Source organism: Nasonia vitripennis, unplaced genomic scaffold (assembly GCF_009193385.2).
Source record: "Nasonia vitripennis strain AsymCx unplaced genomic scaffold, Nvit_psr_1.1 unplaced0158, whole genome shotgun sequence".
NCBI lineage: Eukaryota > Metazoa > Arthropoda > Insecta > Hymenoptera > Pteromalidae > Nasonia > Nasonia vitripennis.
The window spans coordinates 179556-200687 of NW_022279937.1; the positions used below are offsets into that span (position 1 = coordinate 179556).

The 21132-nt window shown below is 34.4% G+C and overlaps 1 protein-coding gene and 1 long non-coding RNA gene across 3 annotated transcripts; both read right to left on the minus strand.

Moving 5' to 3' along the window:
• Nucleotides 1–6062: 6062 nt before the first annotated feature.
• LOC107982163 lies at nucleotides 6063–13571 on the minus strand. 2 transcript variants are annotated; one of them, XM_031933370.1, is made up of 14 exons: nucleotides 13393–13571; nucleotides 13024–13128; nucleotides 12218–12260; nucleotides 9639–10011; nucleotides 9451–9553; nucleotides 9346–9387; nucleotides 9197–9238; nucleotides 9077–9118; nucleotides 8861–8999; nucleotides 8611–8785; nucleotides 7916–8544; nucleotides 7445–7650; nucleotides 6694–6798; nucleotides 6063–6215 (listed from the first exon to the last, which is right to left on the minus strand). In XM_031933370.1, exons 4-11 carry the CDS (start codon nucleotides 10009–10011, stop codon nucleotides 8024–8026), a joined length of 1437 nt encoding a protein of 478 aa, XP_031789230.1. In that variant the 5' UTR covers nucleotides 12218–12260; nucleotides 13024–13128; nucleotides 13393–13571; the 3' UTR covers nucleotides 6063–6215; nucleotides 6694–6798; nucleotides 7445–7650; nucleotides 7916–8023. The 2 variants fall into 2 exon arrangements, with proteins under 2 accessions (XP_031789230.1, XP_031789229.1); XM_031933369.1 differs by having other exon boundaries at nucleotides 7445–8544.
• A 2783-nt stretch (nucleotides 13572–16354) lies between these two features.
• Nucleotides 16355–18826, minus strand: LOC116418303. The gene is made up of 4 exons (XR_004228349.2): nucleotides 18680–18826; nucleotides 18038–18386; nucleotides 17724–17847; nucleotides 16355–16923 (listed from the first exon to the last, which is right to left on the minus strand). It is a non-coding gene; the product is annotated as an uncharacterized LOC116418303 (long non-coding RNA).
• Nucleotides 18827–21132: the final 2306 nt, after the last annotated feature.

Sequence of the window (21132 nt, forward strand, 5' to 3'; positions counted from 1 at the left end):
TCTCGGACGCCGTTAAAGATATCGATTTTTTTCTCGTGTAAAAAAAACAGTTTTTTTGTGTAGCACATGTACAGTATCATGTATATAGGCCAAATTGTGGTTGTAATCGTTTTCTGGACTCGTTTTACTAAGGAAAAAAATATTCGCGTTCATAATATATTTATATTTAAAGTTCTAAAAGCTTAACTGAAGTTGAAGTTTAAATGTATGAATGTACGTTACAATTATATTTCAAAAACGGCTCTGCCAATCAATATTAAACTTGTATGCTGCATTGCATTACTCTCAACGAAGGTAAATAGTCTAGTTACAGTGATATATACAGGGTGAGTCATTTTAATCTTTAATCTCAATTATCTCGTTGGCAAAGCATGCCAGCGAAAAAAGTTTCGGATAAAAGTTTTAGGATTTTTCCCTGGCTATCTGATGATGACCTTGACAATGTCATTGAGCGTGACCTTCAAGGCCATTTGAAGGTCAAGTCGATTTTTTCAAATAGATACCCCTACTTTTTGCACCAGAAATGGAAAGAGCGGAAAATTTTACGTTTGAATATGACCTTGCTTTGACCTTGAATTCAATGGTCAAGGTCATTGGTCATGCCGATAACAGTACAACTGGTTAGCTGAACTCGAATGCATTCGATTTTTTGAAATGGAAACCCCTACTTTTAGCCCCATAAATGAAAAGAGAGTGATATGCGTTCAAAAATGAAAAAATTTTCAATATTTTCTAAAATTTTCGTAATTTTTTCAGTTTTCATAAATTTTCAAAGTCATTCCATTATTTTGTATTAGTGTCAATTTTCAAAATTCTTGATGTAGTTAAGTCATTCCATTATTTTGTATTAGTGTCAATTTTTGAGAGTGAACTACTCTTAACAGTTATGTAGATAGCAAATTAGTGCAGAAAAGCTTAATCGTGTTTTTTACTTCTTGTAAATCGATAATTATTATTGAAAAAAATCTGTTTCCCTGTTTACTGGTCTGTCACAAATTATTTTGATTTTGATCATGGCTGATTATGGTCCCAACGAAATCGTTGATATGATCATGATTTTGGGAGAAAGTCGAAATAATTATGCAGCAGCTGCCAGACTTTATGCTGAACGCTATCCCAATAGGAGACACCCAAGTAATGTTACTATTCAAACCTTAACTCAGAGAGCTCGAAATGGAGCTTTTGTTCGTCAACGCCGTCATCATGAATACGACGAAAACGATCCTCGTGTTATTACCATTCTAGCGATTATTAATCTTGATCCTCACATTAGTACTCGACAAATAGAAAGAGAAATAGGTATACCTCAATCAACAGCATCCCGAATATTGAGAGCGAGAAGATATCATCCTTATCACATAACATTAACACAACAGTTAACTCCAAATGATATGATTTTGCAAGTACGTTTTTGTCGATGGGCAATACGAATGATTCAACAAGATCAAGACTTTTTCAGGCACGTTCTTTTTTCAGATGAATCAACATTCAGAAACACTGGAGAATTGAATAGACATAATTGCCATTATTGGTCAGATGAAAATCCTCATTGGTTCAGGCCCATAGACAATCAACACCGCTGGAGTGTTATGGTCTGGTGTGGAATCATCAATGGCTATTTGATTGGTCCTTATTTCTTTGAAGAGAACGTGAATGGGGTAAACTTTTTGAGATTACTTCGAGACATTTTACCTGAATTACTAGAAAATGTAGACCTAGCCACAAGGCTAAGAATGTGGATCCAATTAGATGGAGCACCACCACATTATGCACGCATTGTTCGTGATTATTTAAACACCCGCTACAATGGCAGGTGGATTGGGCGAGGTGGCCCAGTTGCCTGGCTCCCTCGTTCACCTGATTTAACCCCTCCCGATTTTTACTTATGGGGATATCTTAAGAATGTTGTTTATGCTCAACGGCCAACAACGCGAGATAATATGATCGAACGCATTCGTACAGCTTGTGCAGCAATCCCTCGATATGTTCTACTTAGAACCATAAGACAATTCAGAGCTCGACTTGATCTTTGCATCCAACAAAACGGCGGTAATTTCGAACAATTAATCAATGGTTAACTCCAGTTAACATTCCATAAAAATACCAAAAAAATAACAAAAAGGGAAAAAACAAAAAAAAAAAACAAATAAAAAAAAATACAAAAAAAATAAAACAATAGAAATTTTTATTCGTATATTGCGGATGATACCAACATTGGAGTCTCCAGGCTTCCAAATCTCGAATGTCGATTTTTTCGCATTGATACGCAAAGGCAAAAATACTACTTTTAGAGATTCCATAATTGTAGAAATTGCAAATTTATTGTTTAATAACAACGGTGCGAAATGCTGCTAATGCAAAATTGTGCGTAGAAAACTAATTTGACAGAGCTGTAAATCTTAAAGAGATAAACAGACCTGAAATTGTCAAAAAATGAAGTTAAATTGTTTGTGTTTATATTCGTCTTAAATTGTTGTAAGAAATAATTAAATGGTGCTATATATTCAGGTACGGCGTAGAAGACAATATACATGTATAAATATATATGGTAGATATACAATTATAGGATGTCTGCAAAGGCTAAAATTCATCATTCTTATCTTTGAACTCATGGCAGGCTTACTTTGGTTCTGGGCATCAAAAAGCAATTAAACATATGTAGGTCTGCTTAAAAACACGTTATGTTATGAAGTTAAAATTAAGTTGTGAAGCCAATGTGGAGATTTAAAACTAAATTTTATTTAAAAAAGTTTAGAATGTAACATTAAAAAATTGATATTATGTTAATTTCTAGACAACTTTATTATATAACATTTATTATCATATCTTCACATTGACTGCATAACTGCATGTTTTTTAAGCAAATCTAGAAACGTAGAAGTGCTCCTGGATGTCAAGAATTAAAGTAAGCCTGTGGTGTATGAAAAAATGAGAATAATGAATTTTGGCCTTCGCAGACATATTATAACATATATACCATATACGAAAATTATTTTGTTTTCGACAGTGTTCCTGAATACAATATATAACACTATTTAATTCTATTTTTAAACAATTTAAGATGAATAAAAAATATATTTGTCATGTTTTGACAGTTTAAAATGTATCCATCTCCTTAAGATTGTTTAACTACAAGCATTTTAAATGAAAAATGTCATATTGTTTACTGCATTTTTTTTTCGAGTGGCTTCATGAAATGTTGTCGTATTTTTTCAATGCAGGTTGTTCGTTATAAAGTTACCTAGAAAAAAGTCAGTCATAGCTACTCTAATTACAATGGTTTGTTTACAGTATGGCCTTGGAGTAGGTACTCTAATTGCGCAAGTACAATTGAAAGCCACATTGTAAACAAAGTATCGCAAGCACCCATTAACTTTCACGTAAATAATGTAATGACGAACAATCTATAATAACAAAATGTTAATTACGACAATATTTAATGAAGCTACTGGAAAACGAAACAAAAAATGCAGTAAACTGTATGAATTTTTTCACTTCAAATGCTTGTAGTGAAATAACCTTAAGATCTGCAGCTCTGGGATGTGAAAATTCTTGATCTGCACACAAATTTGAATTACATTGTTGTTAGTAAAAAAAGAGCGTTACATTTTTTCTGTTCCGAATCAATGCGAGACAACCGACATTGGAGGTTTGACGGTCTAGAGACTCTATTAATGGTATCTCGAACCGAGAATATCGTAGTTCTCGACAAAACGATTTAGATTCAATATTATATAGTTTATCAAGTTCCGCATATCCGAGGTTTTAAAATAATTTCATAATTTATAATTTTATAATTTATACGTATGTTTGTTAGTATTTTTTTATAGAAAATCTTCAAAAAGGTATTCTCATCTTATATAAATTATTTTATGTTATTTATAATTTGATAAAACATGACTTTATTTCGAAATTTTATATGTAAACATTATTCGATAAAAGAATAATTCACTTCATAATTATGTTTCTGCATTTATGAATATTAAAATAGAACATTATGCAATTAGTAAACAAAAAGATGATTCTCGCACTAGTCAAGTTTCTTGCAAAAATATATGCAACGCGTGCACATCATGTTTTCCGCACTCGTCTTTTGACAATAAGAGGAGTGTTAAGACATGTACGCGCACGTATTGCATATAATATTTTTTCTAACAAACTCCGCAAAATTCCCTTCGTTAAAAAAAGGAATTAAAAATACAATAAACTAATAATCTATAAATAAATTAAAACGAAAGAAATTTTAAAAATGAAAAAAAATTATAAAGATTTAAAATGAGAAAAATAATTATAAATCAAGAAAAATACTGTCAAAACTACAAAGAAATTTAAAAAATAAAAGCAAACTATAAAGATTAAAAATGAGAAAAAAAAATTATAAATCAAGATAACTACAAAGAAATTTAAAAAAACAGATAACGTGACAAACAAACTTAAAATTAAAAATAAATAAATCAATCAACCATAAATTAGAATATTAAACTCAAACTAAGAAAACTATAATGTTGTAAAGATTGCATAATTTTAAAAGATTTACTCTTGAAGAAAAATACAACAAGGGAATATTCTATTTTGCGCGCAAATGCGGGAATATACTATTTTGCACACTCATTTGCAGTTTTCTAGACCTACATTACGATACGAGTACGTAAACATAATGAGCGAGTGTGGGTACATCTACGCAGTGCACGTGTATCGTAGATTATTAATTATTCTACCTCTTACGCGGCACAGCGTTAAATTTTGCGTACGCATTTACCTGTAATGTTCCACTATCGCATACGCTGAAAAGAGTCAGTGTAGAAGTAGCTGAGCGTGCGTGAATGTATAAGAGTATGCGCGCACACACTGTTATACATTCCCGCGCGCTCAGCTACTTTCCCGCACGCTCTTGTATGCGTGTGAAAAATGGCACATTGCCAATGCAAAGGCGTTCGCTAAATCGAACTTTGCGCACGTGTAGGAAAAGTTCTATTATATTAACAGATAATGAAAATATTTCTTTTTAATGTATATAATATAAGTAACAGGGACAGACTATGTTTCGACAACCTTCAAAGGCTTACAACTTACCAAAAATTGTGTGACTATTCGCGAATATGAGAAACTAGTATTTATTAATTTTTATTTTGAGATGTGCCTAATTGAAACAATTAATTATAATCAACGCGATACGCGTCATTATCCGGCGATCAAAATACAAGAGAAAGAAGTTATAAGTTATGACAAATATTAATTTCTATATATTTTGAGCTAAATAAGTCCTTGTCGTGTCCAATATTTACTAAGTTTACATTTACATATATTGTTTTTTCAATAAAATTAAAAAAAAAGTGTAGTAGATTTTTTTAATGTTTAAATCAAGTTTATGATGCAAAAGAGTTATCCTTTCTATAAGTACGTTTATCAGTGAAATTTGAGTGCTGACTAGCACCGATTTTTGCTGGTCTTCGAATTTCACGACTGTAGATTCAATATTCATCGATTAAAAAAATTACAAATTTAATACTTTCCTACACTGTGAGATTACATAAAACAATTGTACTAAATAACAATTGATCAACACGGTATTTTTGTCGAATTTCAGTAACATAGCTTAATTGTTGGTTTTATCATGTTTGCGTTCTCACAATCGCGACCATTGGTGAAGAAGAGTGCCGACTGGCACCACATTGACTGATATTAGCGATGTGTGAGGAAATAGTTACAAAAGCGTTGATCAGTAAAATTTGAATGCTGACTAGGACCATAGTTTGCTAATCTTCACATTTTCCCAAACCGCAAGGCTCGGCACAATGACGGCAACACGACGACATTCATGCCGCACGCGAGATTGCCAGGTGCCCCGGCTTTTGACCGTCATATGACGAGCATGTGCCAGAGCGCTGTGCCCGCACGCAATGCTCAGGGTACGCTACATTCGTGCTGCAAATATGCGGGCATTTTGCACATTATATGCGCGCATTATGCCGGCATTTTGCAAAATGAAATTTTTATTTTGAGCACGCGCACCGGATGTATGCGGATTTATTTTTGTTATTAAAATTAAAAATAAACTATTATTAATAAAATAATCAAAATTTATTTCTGGAATATACATATTAATAAATGTAATACATAATAATTACAATAATTATATATCAAAACACGTATTTGAATTTTTTCTTCCTGTTAATTGCTTGCTCATAGTCCTGCTGCCTATAGTCCTTTGGTTCCTGTAAAAATTCAAAATACCAATTAGTAATTTATAAATAGATATTATTTAAAATATAATGAGAAGGCTTGTATACATAATTTCCAGTCTGTTGAATGAATCAGGTTTGATAAATTCATTTTTTTCAACATTTTTTAAAACTGATGTATCGTACAGACTTAAAATTTTGTGTTGAAGCCCTCTGAGTGTATTCCAATTCATATCTATTCTTTCATGACATTACACCAAGAAGAAGGTATACTTTTATGAAAACCAGTGTCGCTAACGATACTTTTTTAGTACCAGATCCACCTTCTGCTTGGTGTAATTTAATAAAAGAATAGATATAACTCAGAATACACTCAGAGGGCTTGCATACAAAATTTCAAATCTGTACGATACATGAGTTTTGAAAAATTAAAATGTTCAGCTTAAGAACATTGAAAAAAAGTAATTCATGAAAAATTACCCATCGTACAAACTTAATGAAAAGCGCAGACCTGAAAATGAAGAACAGTGTTCCAAGGATAATTGAACCGAGGATACGGTTTCCTCTCCTCTGATGATCCTTGAAGCACTAAGGTAGTAGTTGCAGGTGTATGTACCTGCAGAAAATAACATAAAATAATTAGTTTTTTGAAAGAAGAAGGTGTATCTGGTACTCAAAAAGTGCATTTTCCGGGAGCACTTCTGATAAAAGTGTATCTTCTGCTTGGCGTAATCTCATAAAAGAATAGATATGATTAAGAATACACTTGGAGGGCTTGCATATAAAATTTCAAATCTGTACGATGGATCAGTTTTGAAAAATTAAAATTTTGATTTGAAAAATATAGGAAAACATGAATTTATCTTAACTGATCTATCGTATAGACTTGAAATTTAATATGCAAGCCCTCTGAGTATATTCTAAGTCATATATATTTTACCTGACATTACACCAAGCCGAAGGTGCATCTGGTACTCAAAAAGTGCATTTTCCGGGAGCACTTCTGATAAAAGTGTATCTTCTGCTTGGCGTAATCTTATAAAAGAATAGATATGATTAAGAATACACTTGGAGGGCTTGCATACAAAATTTCAAGTCTGTACAATGGATCTGTTTAGTAAAATTAAAATTTGGAGATTAATAAATGTTGGAATTAAGAAATTTATGAAAACTGATCTATCGTACAGACTTGAAATTCAATATGCAACACTTCTGAATGTATCATGATTAATAAATGACATATTACAAAAATTATTACTTACAATTATAAGGGTGATTGCCTGATGTTATTCGTCTTATTGATTCTGCCGTTGTCCTTGCTACTCCTGAAACGAGAAAAATTTTCAAAAAGAAACATTTATAACAAGATAAAAATATAAATTGATGCGATTATACTTATCTTATTTCAATATTTTCCATGTGTAAGGGACCTCGTATCCTTGCCTTGTCGATGATTTAGAAGAGGGACCTGAAAAAATAAAATTCCATTTGTCGTGATTTGTATATTATTTTTTAGAGTGAGTGAGAGGGGCCCCTGTCCTCGCCCCTCTCGTGTGAGGCTCAACCACAGCAATCAGCCCCTCCAACGCTCGTTAACATTTTTTAAGACTACATTAAATATGAAATATAAAAAAAGTTAAATGTAAAAAAAGAAAAATTTGTAAAAAATGTGAACGAGCGTTCAACCTGAAAAAATATTAAATTAAATGCATAGTAATGTAAATAAGAAAAACCCATTAATCTGCAAACATGTCTTGCGTCTCGTCCTCTTGGTACTCTCCGCGGTCGTCCTGGCCTCTGTAGTTGTTGTGGTCCTGGCCTTCTCCTCCGTAGTACACGTCCTAGACTTCCAAAACGTCGTCGTGGTCCTGGTCTGCGTATTTTTCGTCGTCGTTCTGACCGCCGTAGCCGCCGTCGTCGTCCTCATCGACGTAGACGACGCCGTTGTCACCGTTGTCCTGACCTTCGAAGTTGTCCTCGTTCTGGCCTCTGTAGTTGCCCTGGCCTCCTCCGTTGTAGTCCACGTCCTGATGACCTTCCAAAACGTCGTCATGGTCCTGGTTTCCGTAGTTGCTGTCGTCGTTCTGACCGCCGTAGCCGCCGTAGTCGCCGCCGTTGTCACCGTTGTCCTCGATGGGAGCTACGTTGTCGTTCCTCTCCAGTTGGTCGTTGCGTTGCTGCCACTGTTGCTGGCAGGGCCTTCGAGGTTGTGGTTGCAACGCGATGATATCCTCATTGAAGGTTGGCTGTTTTCTCTTCCTTCTATAACCCTCCTTAGCACTTTTCAGGGCCTTTGTCATGGCCACGGAAAACTGATCCTCTGTCGGCTTCTTCAGCGTGATCGGGTTTAACGGCATAGCTTCTGTAAATATATAATATAAATTGTTAATTTGTAAAATAAATAATATTTGTAAGAAATTATTCATACCTGCGCAAGCTTTCGCGAACTTTGTGCTCTTCAAAGCCATCAGATGGTCGTTCGTTTTGGAGCCGTACCATGTCAAATTCCTGAAGAGGTCCTCGTCGATAATAAAGCAGTTCTTGATGAATTTAGCTGCTGTATCCGTTGGATTCAACCCTTTTATATAGTCGAGGTAGTCAACCTGCAAACAATCAATTAATTAAGTAATAGAAAAAAATAATACAAATGAAAGTTTAGATTTAATATATGTACTTACAAGGTGTCGAAATTTCTCTTCACTGCAATCGTCAAAGGCTACGAGGTCAGCGGTTGACTTGAAAGGAAGGGAGGCAGGTCGCGTTGTTGCCCTTCTGTTATTATTCCTGGTAATATTAGCCAATATCTCGTGCATCGATCTACAAAGAACAATTAATTTTCAAACCTACTACAGTATATATTTGAAAATATAACGTAGGATTGAAAATCATTTTACCGAGCTACTTGCTCCACGCTCTTGATGCCTTGTTTGATGTCACTGAAAGTAAAACATGTAAATTAATCAACTTTATAATGATTAAATATACGATTAAAATGAAATAAAAGTAATACGTACCTGGCAGTTTTCTCCAAGTTGGCGAGTCTGGTATTCATAGCGCTGTAAATTAATAATATATAAGTTAATAATATATATATGAAATAGTTAAAAAAAATGGAGTTATTATTAGATATATTAAATTATTGTTACGATAGTATTTCACGTACTTGTTTGAGTCTTCCAACTTGGCAATTTTTCGATTTAAAAAGCTGAAAATGAAATTTATTATTTTATTAGGATATACAGCGGTAAATAATGATATCGAATCTTACTCGATTTTGCTGTTGAGTTGTTGGATCGCCACAGAATCCTGCTGCACCACTACATTTTGTCTCGCTAATGATTGGCCGCGGCTCTGATCACGAGACGTTGATGCTGTAAGATAAATAATAATAATATTACAATAAATAGACAATCTATCTATACAAAGAATATTATAGTCGTATAAAATATTTTTTACCTTCATCGGCCAGCCGTAAGTACGATGATCCTGGATTAGGTGGCTGTACACGCGGCAGAGATGTTAGTGTTGCGTTGATCGACTTCTGTGTCGACGTTGCACGCGGTTGAAATTGCGTGAAAGATTGAGATGTCGATGATGGTCGTGCTGGTGCTGTTGGTCGTGCTGCTACTGCTGGTCGTGGTCGGTACGGTCCAGGCGTCTTGGAGATCAATGACTGGGATTGATAATTGCTCGGTTGAGCTGTCGACTTGTAGCGTTGACCTTTTGAAGAAGGTGCAGGTTTAAAGCCTTCTTTGAGGGACTGCATACTTCTATTCAAATTCGCAGTAGCTTTGCGAGGAGAAATAAAACCGGAGTTTTTCGAATTCATCTGAAATATTGATGGATGATAATAATGGAAAAAAAGTAATTGACATTATTATGAAAAATATGGAATAATGAAAGAAAAGGAAATTTTATAACCGAGCGGATAGGATTTTAACTACGGTGCAATACGTTGAAGAGATGCGATCGTCAGCTGACCAGTACGGCATTCTGAAACACTTGTCAACCACTCGTTCGAGTTTGACAATAGTTATTTGACGATTCAGATTAGAACAACGAAAAATTCCAACCAAAGAGGAGCTACAAAGAAGATCAAAAATATCCTCAATGTTGCTAAAAAGATTGATTACTAGATGACATCCCTGATCTTTTAATTCGATCACATTTCTTATGATGCCTATCGAACCATCGTCCAGCATGACCGTACTATCTTTTTTTATAATTGATAAATGAGTCGAGCCTTTTACAACCTTCTTGTACTGCATGCATTCTCCACAACCAGGAATAAGAGGACCTCTGAAATGATTGGAAATATAACTTAAGTGACCTGGATCGACAAATTTTTTGGATGAAGTACGGCAATTTTCAGCCAGTCTCCTGGAAATTTGCTGCAAATGCTGATCGTTCTTACGACATAATTTCCGACAAAAGGACATGTTATTCTCGTACGGAAAAGCGGAGAAATTATCCAAAGGACCATAACGTTTTACGTCATCTGGTAAATGCAACAATGTGTGAACATTGTACGAAAGAAATTCAATGCCGTATACATCCGAGGCAGTCTCCACGAACAATTTGATACATTTTTCAACAAAATCAATGGACTCCATAGAGACAACCGGATTTGCGAGGATTCGAATTGCTGTACTAAGCAGAATGAAATGCTTGTACATAGCAGGGTTCATAAGTACTCGAAAAATTACTGGACCACTGTAGAGAAGAATCTGACGGTACTCGGTGGCTTTAAACTGGCCATGCCTTAGAATATTGACAGGCTTCCGAGCGAAATCCGACGGACAAAAGTTTTTCACGTGCTCCAGTCTATTATCCAAAATTTGTAGACTGCACTTATCAGCGATTTTTGCTGATGCAACAAATCTACCGTCGATCAATCCTTGTAAAATTTTGTCCATTACACCGATACATACCTGGTGCATGTAATCGAAAACCGTGCTACCAACTAAATCAACTGGAAGATTAGCGAGAGCGCAATCTTCATCTTTGTGATGATCTAAATCTAATTTAGAACGATACTCTTCATCCGTGCGAAGTCTGTGATCTGTCCCCCTGTAAACCATAACACCAGCTCTAACGTGTTCACCCCTGACCCAACACCTTGAGCAGGGAGCTCGTGAATTATGGCTACGATGTCCTAGAGTAAAAGCGCGAGCAAGAGCGTCAGCGATGAAGCATCTTAAAACAACTTGCTTAATTCCATTCAAGAAATTCAACCCATTACGAATGATGGAATCGACTTCGTCAACAAAATATTGAAAGAAAATTAAGGCACTCGTGGGTTTGGATGAACCTTTGAATATTCCAATTGTTTGTGGAGCACTGCCGGAAATATTCGCCACCCTGATCTGTATCGGCCACATTAATATTTTTCCATTTTTATCGAGAGATACCTCATCGGTGCTGAAGTCAATTTCAAGAGCACCAGCTGGATGCAAACGCAAAGGAGTGGACGATAAAATTGAGCAAATGGCCTCCTGGACGCCCAAGGGCAAATATTCTCCTCCAGCTACTTTCTTTATAGAAGCCGAATGAGCTGGCGTGCGCAATATCGTTCTAGGATCCACGTGAAGCCCAGTGAAACAAGCATGACTTTTAAGGAGTCGCAAAATAGTTCCAGCTTGCTGATGGTTGATGTTATTCTCTGTGAATAGTGTACGTAATTTAGCTTCGAACTGCTCCACTTTCTCAAATCCTACGGATGAACAATCTGATAAACGATCAGATGAAGAATCAACATCCCTCACATCATCGAAAAGAGAACGAGAATCGTTCGATACTATAGAAGGAGCCCTAGCCACCGCCTGCTGCTGCTCCTGCTGCTGCTGCACATTATCATAACGATCAGCATGTAATTCAGGAAGAAGCGAAGCAAATCCTAAATCGCTTTCGAGCCGGTACATTTTTCGTACCGTTAACGCAATGCAATATGAACGCAATATAATTATAAGAGAATGAGCAACTTTATGATGGTATACAACCGAATGAGTCGAGATCAATCCAGAAATCGGTAGTACCTCTCTACCGCTGTCTGTTGCTCAAAAAGTCCAGAAGCTGTACCTATGAAACAAAATACATTGATATAATGACAGTTTCTTTCAAATAAAATAAACAATTTATAAGTATCAACACATAAATTCTAGTACCTTCAATATATAAATTTGAATTTTACACATTTTATCCACCGTAGTGACTTGAAATTAAGTATGCAAGCCCTCTCACTGTATTCTGAGTTATATATTTTCTATCATGACATTACACCAAGTAGAAGGTATTCTTTTATGAAAACCAGTCTCGCTAACGGTACTTTTTTAGTACCAGAACCACCTTCTGCTTGGTGTAATGTCATGAAAGAATAGATATTTCTTAGAATGCACTCTGAGGGCTAGCATATAAAATTTCAAGTTTGTAGGATGGCTCTGTTTAAAGATATACTATTTGATATTTTAGGTCAAAATTGGATTTCTTTGAAACAGACTCATCCAACAAACATGAAATTGTATATTCTAGCTCCCTGAGTGTATTCTAAGTTACAGATATTCTTTCATGACTTTTCATTTTACACCAAGGAGAAGGTAATCTTTTATGAAAACCAGTGTCGCTAACGGTACTTTTTTAGTACCAGATCCACCTTCTGCTTGATGTAATCTTATAAAAGAATAGATATAACACAGAATACACTCAGAGGGCTTGCATACAAAATTTCAAATCTGTACGATGGATGAGTTTTAAAAAATTAAAATTTTGAGCTTAAGAACATTTAAAAAAAAATTCATCAAAAATTACACATCGTACAAACTTAATAAAAAATGCAGATGTTTACCTGAAAATGAAGAACAGCGTTCCAAGGATAATTGAACCGAGGATATGGTTTTCTCTCCTCTGATGATCCTTGAAGCCCTAACGTAGTAGTTGGAAGTGTATGTACCTGCAGAAAATAACCAAAAATAATTAGTTTTTTGAAATCAATGAAAAAAATAAGATTTCTCATTTTGCTATAAAATAAAATATAATTAGTATAATATATATTGATCTTTCATATCTTTACACCAAGCAGAAGGTGTATCTAATACTTAAATAAAGTATTTTTTGCGGAAACGCTTCTGATGAAAGTTGACCTTCTGCTTGGCGTAATCTCATAAAAGAGTATAAATGAAGTAATTTGTTAATAAAGATTGTTTTTTTAACTTACCTAAAATGTTAATAAAAAAATCCTGCCAGCGCAATTTAGCCCAGGAGATGATGCTGTGCCCCTTGAAGCCTCTTTTTCTGGATCCTTTGGAGCACATAAATAAACAAATTTGTTATTTTTCTTAGCATACACGACCACGTGTAACAACTTTCATACCTTATCGTAGAAGTATTTGGAAAAGCAAATTCCTACGAAAAAAAGGAGATTAAATGGAAATAAAAATTATTAATATATAATAAAAAAAAATGAAAAATAATATTGAAAAATGGAATAAGGTTATCGAAAGAATTTCGGCAAAATTCAGCGATTATACAGCAAGTCAATCTTCTCTCGTAGCAAGACAAAGGAAGAATGAATTCAACAATGGCCTTATAAATTTCGTTTGTTCAAAACAAGTGAATAGCGATCGGTCTATACATATATCTATAGTAAGCGCATCGGCTGGACCAATCACAGACATTCCCGTTCAAGTGACATAAGAGCGCGAAAATTTAAAAATGAAATTATATCATCGAGATAAGTTTTTTTTTATAAAGGCTTAAAGCGATGTAACATAATTATGCAAACATAATGTTTCGAATTTATTAATAAAAATATGATATATTTCGAATTAAAGACAAAAGCATAACATTTTAATGCGAAATAAGCAATTTTCTGTAGAGGTTGGCTTTGCTTAGTAAAAGATTTTATATAAATGTAACTTTCTTTCCCCTTTAGCCATTACGTCACGTACATTATGATAATAGCAGAAACAGTGAAAATTTGACTAAAGTACAGCTCTATTTTACATAATCAGTCAGTCACAGCTGTTATTACAACTACATGTTGTTATACGACTTATTCTGTAAAATATAAAAAAGGTATTAAAATTAAAGAGACTAATTCACAGATAAACATAGATCTGTTAAAATACAGTAAGAGGGTTTACATGCATAATTTCATGATTGTTCGATGAACAGAGTTGTATAAATTTCAATTTCTTTAAATGTTTGACTAAATTCTTCAATTTTTTCAAACTGAAGCATCAAACAAACATGAAATGTTGTATGCAAGCCCTCTGAGTATATTCCAAATCATATTTATTGTATCCTGACATTACACCAAGGAGAAGGTGTATCTGGTACTCAAAAAGTGCGTTTTCCTGAAGCACTTCTGATAAAAGTGTATCTCCTGCTTGACGTAATGTCATGAAAGAATAGATATTTCTTAGAATGCACTCTGAGGTCTTGCATATAAAATTTCAAGTCTGTACGATGGATCTGTTTCAAGATATACTATTTTTTCATCATATTTTAGTTCAACATTTGATTTCTTTGAAACAGGCTCATCCAACAAACATGAAATTGTATATTCAAGCACCCTGAGTGTATTCTAAGTTACAGATATTGTTTCATGACTTCACACCAAGAAGAAGGTGTACCTGGTACTCAAAAAGTGCGTTTTCCGGAAGCACTTCTAATAAAAATGTACCTGCCTTGTGTCGTTGAATCTTGAAATCTTCTTCTGACTATTCCTCGATTAATGCTGCACCTGCAAAATTTACATACATAGTATTAATATAGAAATGAAACAATGATTTGTTATACTATTAATTAGACCTACTGTTTCCTTGCCTCGAGTACGTCGGTTATCCTGTTGCTGCTACTGCTAATACTGCTGCTACCGCTACTGCAAATAAGTTGCAAGAAGCTGAGACTGAACTTTAAAGATAAGTTTATAAAATAAATAATACTTATCTAATAATGACGACTGCAATGATGACAACTGCAATGATGACGACTCCAATGATGACGACTCGAAAATGTGCAGTTGAAATGCTTGAAGACGATTCGATGGTTCTTGAATTTTTTTGTAAAGAAAAAAACAGTTAATATAATGTCATTGATATCGTTGAAAGCCATAAAAGAAAAGAGCCTATCAACATAACCTCGAAACATGACTTATTGAAAATTATACGTCTTCTTGAAAATCACACTGCTTCTGGAACGAAGGATTCGACACGTTATAAATAATCACTTGTAATAATTAAAAATATTTTGCTACTACAAAACACGACTCCGAAATGAAACTGCATCGATCATCACGGGGAGTAGACGATAGATAGAGAGATTGAGAGAGGAGAGAGACAAATATAACAGACAGATCGATGGCATCCTCGATATAAATAATTATAGTTGAAACTAATCACAATACATTTATATTAAATAAATAACGCATTTTTAGAAAATATACGCGATTATTATCGCGCATCAAAAGCAAAATGTCGGTACATTGGCGTCAAAAAGCGGAAAAAAATTTTTTCCGCATTTTGCGGTCACGCCGTGTTGGCACTCATGCTAACTTGCAACTTTATTAACATCAACAGCTGCTCGCAATACATAAGGACACAATTAGCTATGACTTGTAACAAGTGTTCGTGGTCGAGTGGTAAAGTGCCTGCCTGCTAACTGAAAGGTTCAGGGTTCGTGCCGTCATTGTGCTCAGCACAATGCCGTCATTTCCGTGTCCCGGAGCAGGGGTACGGGGACGTCACGCGTGGCCCATTCCGTGCCGTCTCAGTGCCGTCATTCGGCCGATATCATGTTACCGGGGACTGCCCCTATAACATTATGTCGGCCGAATGACGGCACGGAGACTGCTCGGAATGGGCCACGCGTGACGTCCCCGTACCCCTGCTCTGGGACACGGGAAATGACGGCATTGCGCAGAGCACAATGACGGCACGGATGCTGTCGATATGCCAACATGAGATGTGCTCATTATGCCGGCATTTTCAAAACATTTTATTTCGCGAGGAAATCGCAGCTTGCGCAGATGTTGCCATTGTGCCAGCATTGTGCGAAGCTGTATGAAAACATTGTGCCTACATTTGCGCATTTTCGGTACCCGATATATATATATATATATATATATATATATATATATATATATATATATATATAAATAAAACCTCTGAAAATTTATTTTAATGAAATTATTTTTTATTAATATCAAGTAAAACAAATTTAAATAATGATAAAAAATACAATTATAATAAACAAGCGCAAGAGCAATAAAATCAGTTAATTAATAATATCACGCCATATATAATACATATATATTACAATCTTAACACCTGCATGCGCTTAGCCAGAATAAGTCTGTAATTTCTTACAATAATTAATGAAGTGAATCTCTTATGGCTGCAGAGACTATTGTATTTTTTATTCTTATTCGATTTTTTACTATAAAAATATATATCACATTGTATAATAGTCAGTGCATAGAAAGAATAGGCAAACTTAAATAAAACTTAAAAGATCACTTTATCCTTCATTGTAAGAATCATAGGCTTTTTCTGGCTATAAACGCGTGTGGATGTTCAGGCTCGAAGAGATCTTAGATTAACTAGCCTACTCCCTCACATGCTAATCCCTAATAATTTTCCTTCCCCGCACAAGACTTGCACTAGCTTTTACTAGACACTTTACTTCTGTGTTGCGCATCAAGAGAGACATGGCGGGAACATACCAGATGCACAGCCACAGTCATCTGCACAAAAAAATAAGTATAGGTAAATAAGACCTCAGAATATTGTACTACTGCTGAAAATTAAAACAAACTAAAGTTAAATAAAAAAAAGATAGAAGAATATTTCACAATCAATTTTAAAATGTACATATGCGAAATTTCAAAGCTCTACTTCAAAAACTGTATAAATAGCATGTCCAACAAAGATTGAAACTTATCACTCGTAAGACATAAAAGCCAGTCTGATGATATTTTCCTGTCATTCATACAGTTTTTGAAGTAGAGCTCTGAAATTTGGCATACAGGTTTTGTTAGTCATTGCAAAACTAATTACTTTGACACATTTCATGTAGCTTCATTGGTTAGCGAGTTGACCTGTAAACCATTACGCGCTAAGCCAGATTCCAAAGTGTATTTGATATAATCTTTTGTTGTAAAGAGACCTAATAGTTGCATTTATTATGAGTATGTTTTTTGACAGTTTTTTCGAGTACACAAACTCATAATAACTCTGTCTGTTACTCAGTATATGAACAATAAGGTTGAATTCACATTATACCTGACACATACTGGCACTCTGAAAAGTGCCAAATTCTGTTCATGTACTGAGTAACAGACAGAGTTATTACAAGTGTCTGTACCTACAAAAACAGTAAAAAACTATAAAACATGTGTCACTTTGGCTTAGAGATACAGCTCTCAAGATACATCTGTATACTGGCTAAGCGCATGCAAGCTTTCAGATAAACTTGGTAACAGGATCAAGCTTAACAAAAAGTACCAAGTAAGCAACTTGTGGACACTTGGGCAAAATGTTATACCTTTATCAAGGAACTGCTAACAAAGAGATTGACTGCGAATGTCCTGTAAGCTGCAGTTTCCCAGTCCAGAAGTGCAGAGTACCTTGATGGCCTTGGTGTTTCGTTGAACTTCTAAGTTTTGAACCTGTAAATACAACTAGATTAGTTTACGCACTTGCATAATTGATCAGGAAAGTGCAATATAAAAGCACATCCCTGACAAAAAAAAATAATAATATGCCTGAAGATAGTAAAAAATCATTAAATACAAATCAAAGTAATCAATGAAACATTGAAATATGATATAAATTTAAATATCTTTATATGTTGTATACCTTTTTTGTTGGTGTAACTTTGAACTTGTTTTTTTGAAGTTACATGGACAGCTAGATGTTCCAGAAGAATAGCAGCTTCGTTCAGCAATCCCCAAGAAGATAATGGTACCTCGACAAAGAGAAATTATTTCAGAAATAAGAGAAGAGAGTTCACATCTATTGTTATAATAGTTGAAAAAGGAAAGTAAATAATTAATAAGAACAGGGAAAGAAAAGAAAGATGAATGAAGTATCTGCGATGATGCTGCAGGTACAGCTTCCTGGACCCGCTTCCTATCAGCCTCTGCTGGTGGATGTAGGCAAGGACAGCTCGTGCACCAGGAGTTGTTATTTGAAACGATATCTGAAACTGTGAGGACAATAGAAAATTGTTGCACTTAACCTCATTTTTTATAAACTTTGTCGAGCGAGTATAATAAAATATATTGATTTTAGCAACAATTGTTTCTAACTTTAAGTTAATAATTTATTATGAAGTACGTTAATACTAATGATTTTACATATATTAACGTGAAAGTGACATAAACTTTGATCAATATCATTACCGCGACCTTTTGTTAACATTAATATAACATACAATAAAACACTAATTATAAATATTCATTATGAAAAAACGTTGAATATAAATATTGTTATGCTTACCAAAGATAATGTATTGCTGTAGCTGCTTAAACACTCAATAATTATATTGAAATTCAATTATTATTGAGTGAACAAAGATTTTTGCTTTTCACGTGCGAAACGTCAAAAACAAAAGAGCGAAATCGACCGGTTTTCCTGCGAGTATAAAAATGTCGGAATCACATGAACGGCGCGAAATTCAAATTGAATTTTTGATTTTTCGAATTATCTAACTATAAAGACAAAATTTATTAACAATAAAAATTCTTACTTATTAATAATCTATGTGTAGGTAAGGGAATTGTTAATTTAATAATAACAATTATTAATTAATTTCACGATGAATTTACAACTATTCTAATTGTTCATTAAACGTCATAAAAACATGTTTCTATATATCTATTGATAATTCAAAATATATCTTAAAGATTTATTATAAATTAATAGAAGCGGGTTATATCCCTCTTATAAAATCGTTAATAAATTAATTGTTAAACTTTATTTTCTAATAAAACTAACAATTGTCAACATTATGCTACATATAATACTTGTACATATAATTACCATCAATTCACGTAATTTTGTTATTTATTTCGTTATATATTCATTTATAAACGAATAACAACAACATTTTGCGCAGCTCTCAACTTGGGCCGTCCAACAGCCGACAGATTGCTGACACGATTATTTAAATTTTGTCCGCATGTTGTGCCAACTGTGTGCTATCACAGGGCAAACATATACGCTGGATAAAAATTTCCAAAAAAATACGCCCTAATTCTGCCTGATTTTCGTGACAGCAAAATGCTGCCACGCCGCGCGGCACGCCGAGCAGGCATTCTGCTACCAATCTGACAGCACCGAAAATCGCGAAATTTTTGAGCACGCATTGAAGGCAAAGTGGTAGCATTTTTCTCGTCGAAATGTCGACATAATGCCGGCATGCATGCTCGCAAGTCGTGACCGCAAAATGCCGACATTCTGCCTTCGTTCGTGCCGGTGCCATACAGCCAGCACACATGGCCGTCATTCTGACAAAGTTTCGTGCCGTCGCAATGTCAGCACGCGTGCTGACACGCTGTGCCGCCAAAATGTCAATTATGACTTCCCGAATGGCGGGGAAAAAAAATTTTGAAAATTCCAACGAAAGATGTCTTGGGGACGTCACAATGACGGCACGAGCGGACAGCACGCGTGACCCCTAAATGCCCGGCACGCGATGTTATCGGGGTGTTGACTTAACATGAGTGCGATTAAACGCAAAAGTTTGTTAGTAATACGAGCAACATTTGAAATGAGATTAGATTGAAAATAGTTTAAACGTAACAAGCAAAAATATAATATATTAAATATGTATAAATTGTCTGTAGATTGGCGGATTCGGATATTTGAAGTTAACTGAAGAAATGTTAGTGTAATCTTAGTAAATATAAGTGAAGACACATATTCGGTATAGTTCCAATATTTATTTGGAATTTATAGTTGAATTTTTTTATTTCATTTTGTAAAAACTATGTTTACATTTATCCAGAACGGAAACAAATGAAGTACAACTTGATTCAGAATCATAGAATTGTTAGATTTTGCCCACGAGATGAAGTCCTTTTTCTTAGCGTTGTGCATTTTTTTTTTAATAATAAAAAATTTACACTGTTGATGCATACATCTATTGATCAAATTAAATAAGATATAGTGTACAAAAATAAGATTAATTCAAATACATTAAACAATTTTGTGAAATAATAGAAAAACAGCTACATCGTTTTCTGATGATTATTATGGTAGTTACTGTCGTGGCCATACGTGAAAGCAAGTGCGGACTGGCACTTCTTTTACTGATGTTTGCGATATGTAAGGATGAGTTATCACGTCTATAAATACGTTGATCAGTAAAATTTGAGTGCTGACTAGCACCGATTTTTGCTGGTCTTCGAATTTTATGACTATAGACTCAATATTACCTAAAACAATTGTACTAAATAATAATTTATCTAAGAGCAGCACGGTATTTTGTTAAGTTTCAATAGAATAGCTTTATCGTTTTTTTACGTTTTCGTGTTCTCGCAATCGCGACGATTAGTGAAGAAGAGTGCCGACTGGCACCACTTTTACTGATATTCGCGATGTGTGAGAAAATACTTGTTATCATGTCTATAATTACGATGATCAGTGAAATTTGAGTGCTGACTAGCACCAATTTTGCTGGTCTTCAAATTTTATGACTATAGACTCAATATTCAGTGGTTACAATTATTAACATCACTTTAGCAATACATAACTATTATAAAGACTTGTGATTGCAAGTTTGCTCAATTGTTAACATTTATAATTATGATTCAGTAAATGTATGCTATCAATACGTAGATAACTGATTTCTAATCATAACTAATAGATTTACGCTACGTTATCAGCAAAATACTAAATTTTGTAAAAGCTATCACAAGTAAAATGGTGGCATAAAGTAAGCACCTGAG

Coding starts and splice junctions, on each gene's coding strand:
- LOC107982163 (XM_031933370.1), bottom strand. CDS start 10,011: ATGAATTCGAAAAACTCCGGTTTTATTTCTCCTCGCAAAGCTACTGCG. Junction 9,388..9,450: donor CAACTCAACAGCAAAATCGA/GTAAGATTCGAT, acceptor TTTCATTTTCAG/CTTTTTAAATCGAAAAATTG. Junction 9,239..9,345: donor AAGTTGGAAGACTCAAACAA/GTACGTGAAATA, acceptor ATTAATTTACAG/CGCTATGAATACCAGACTCG.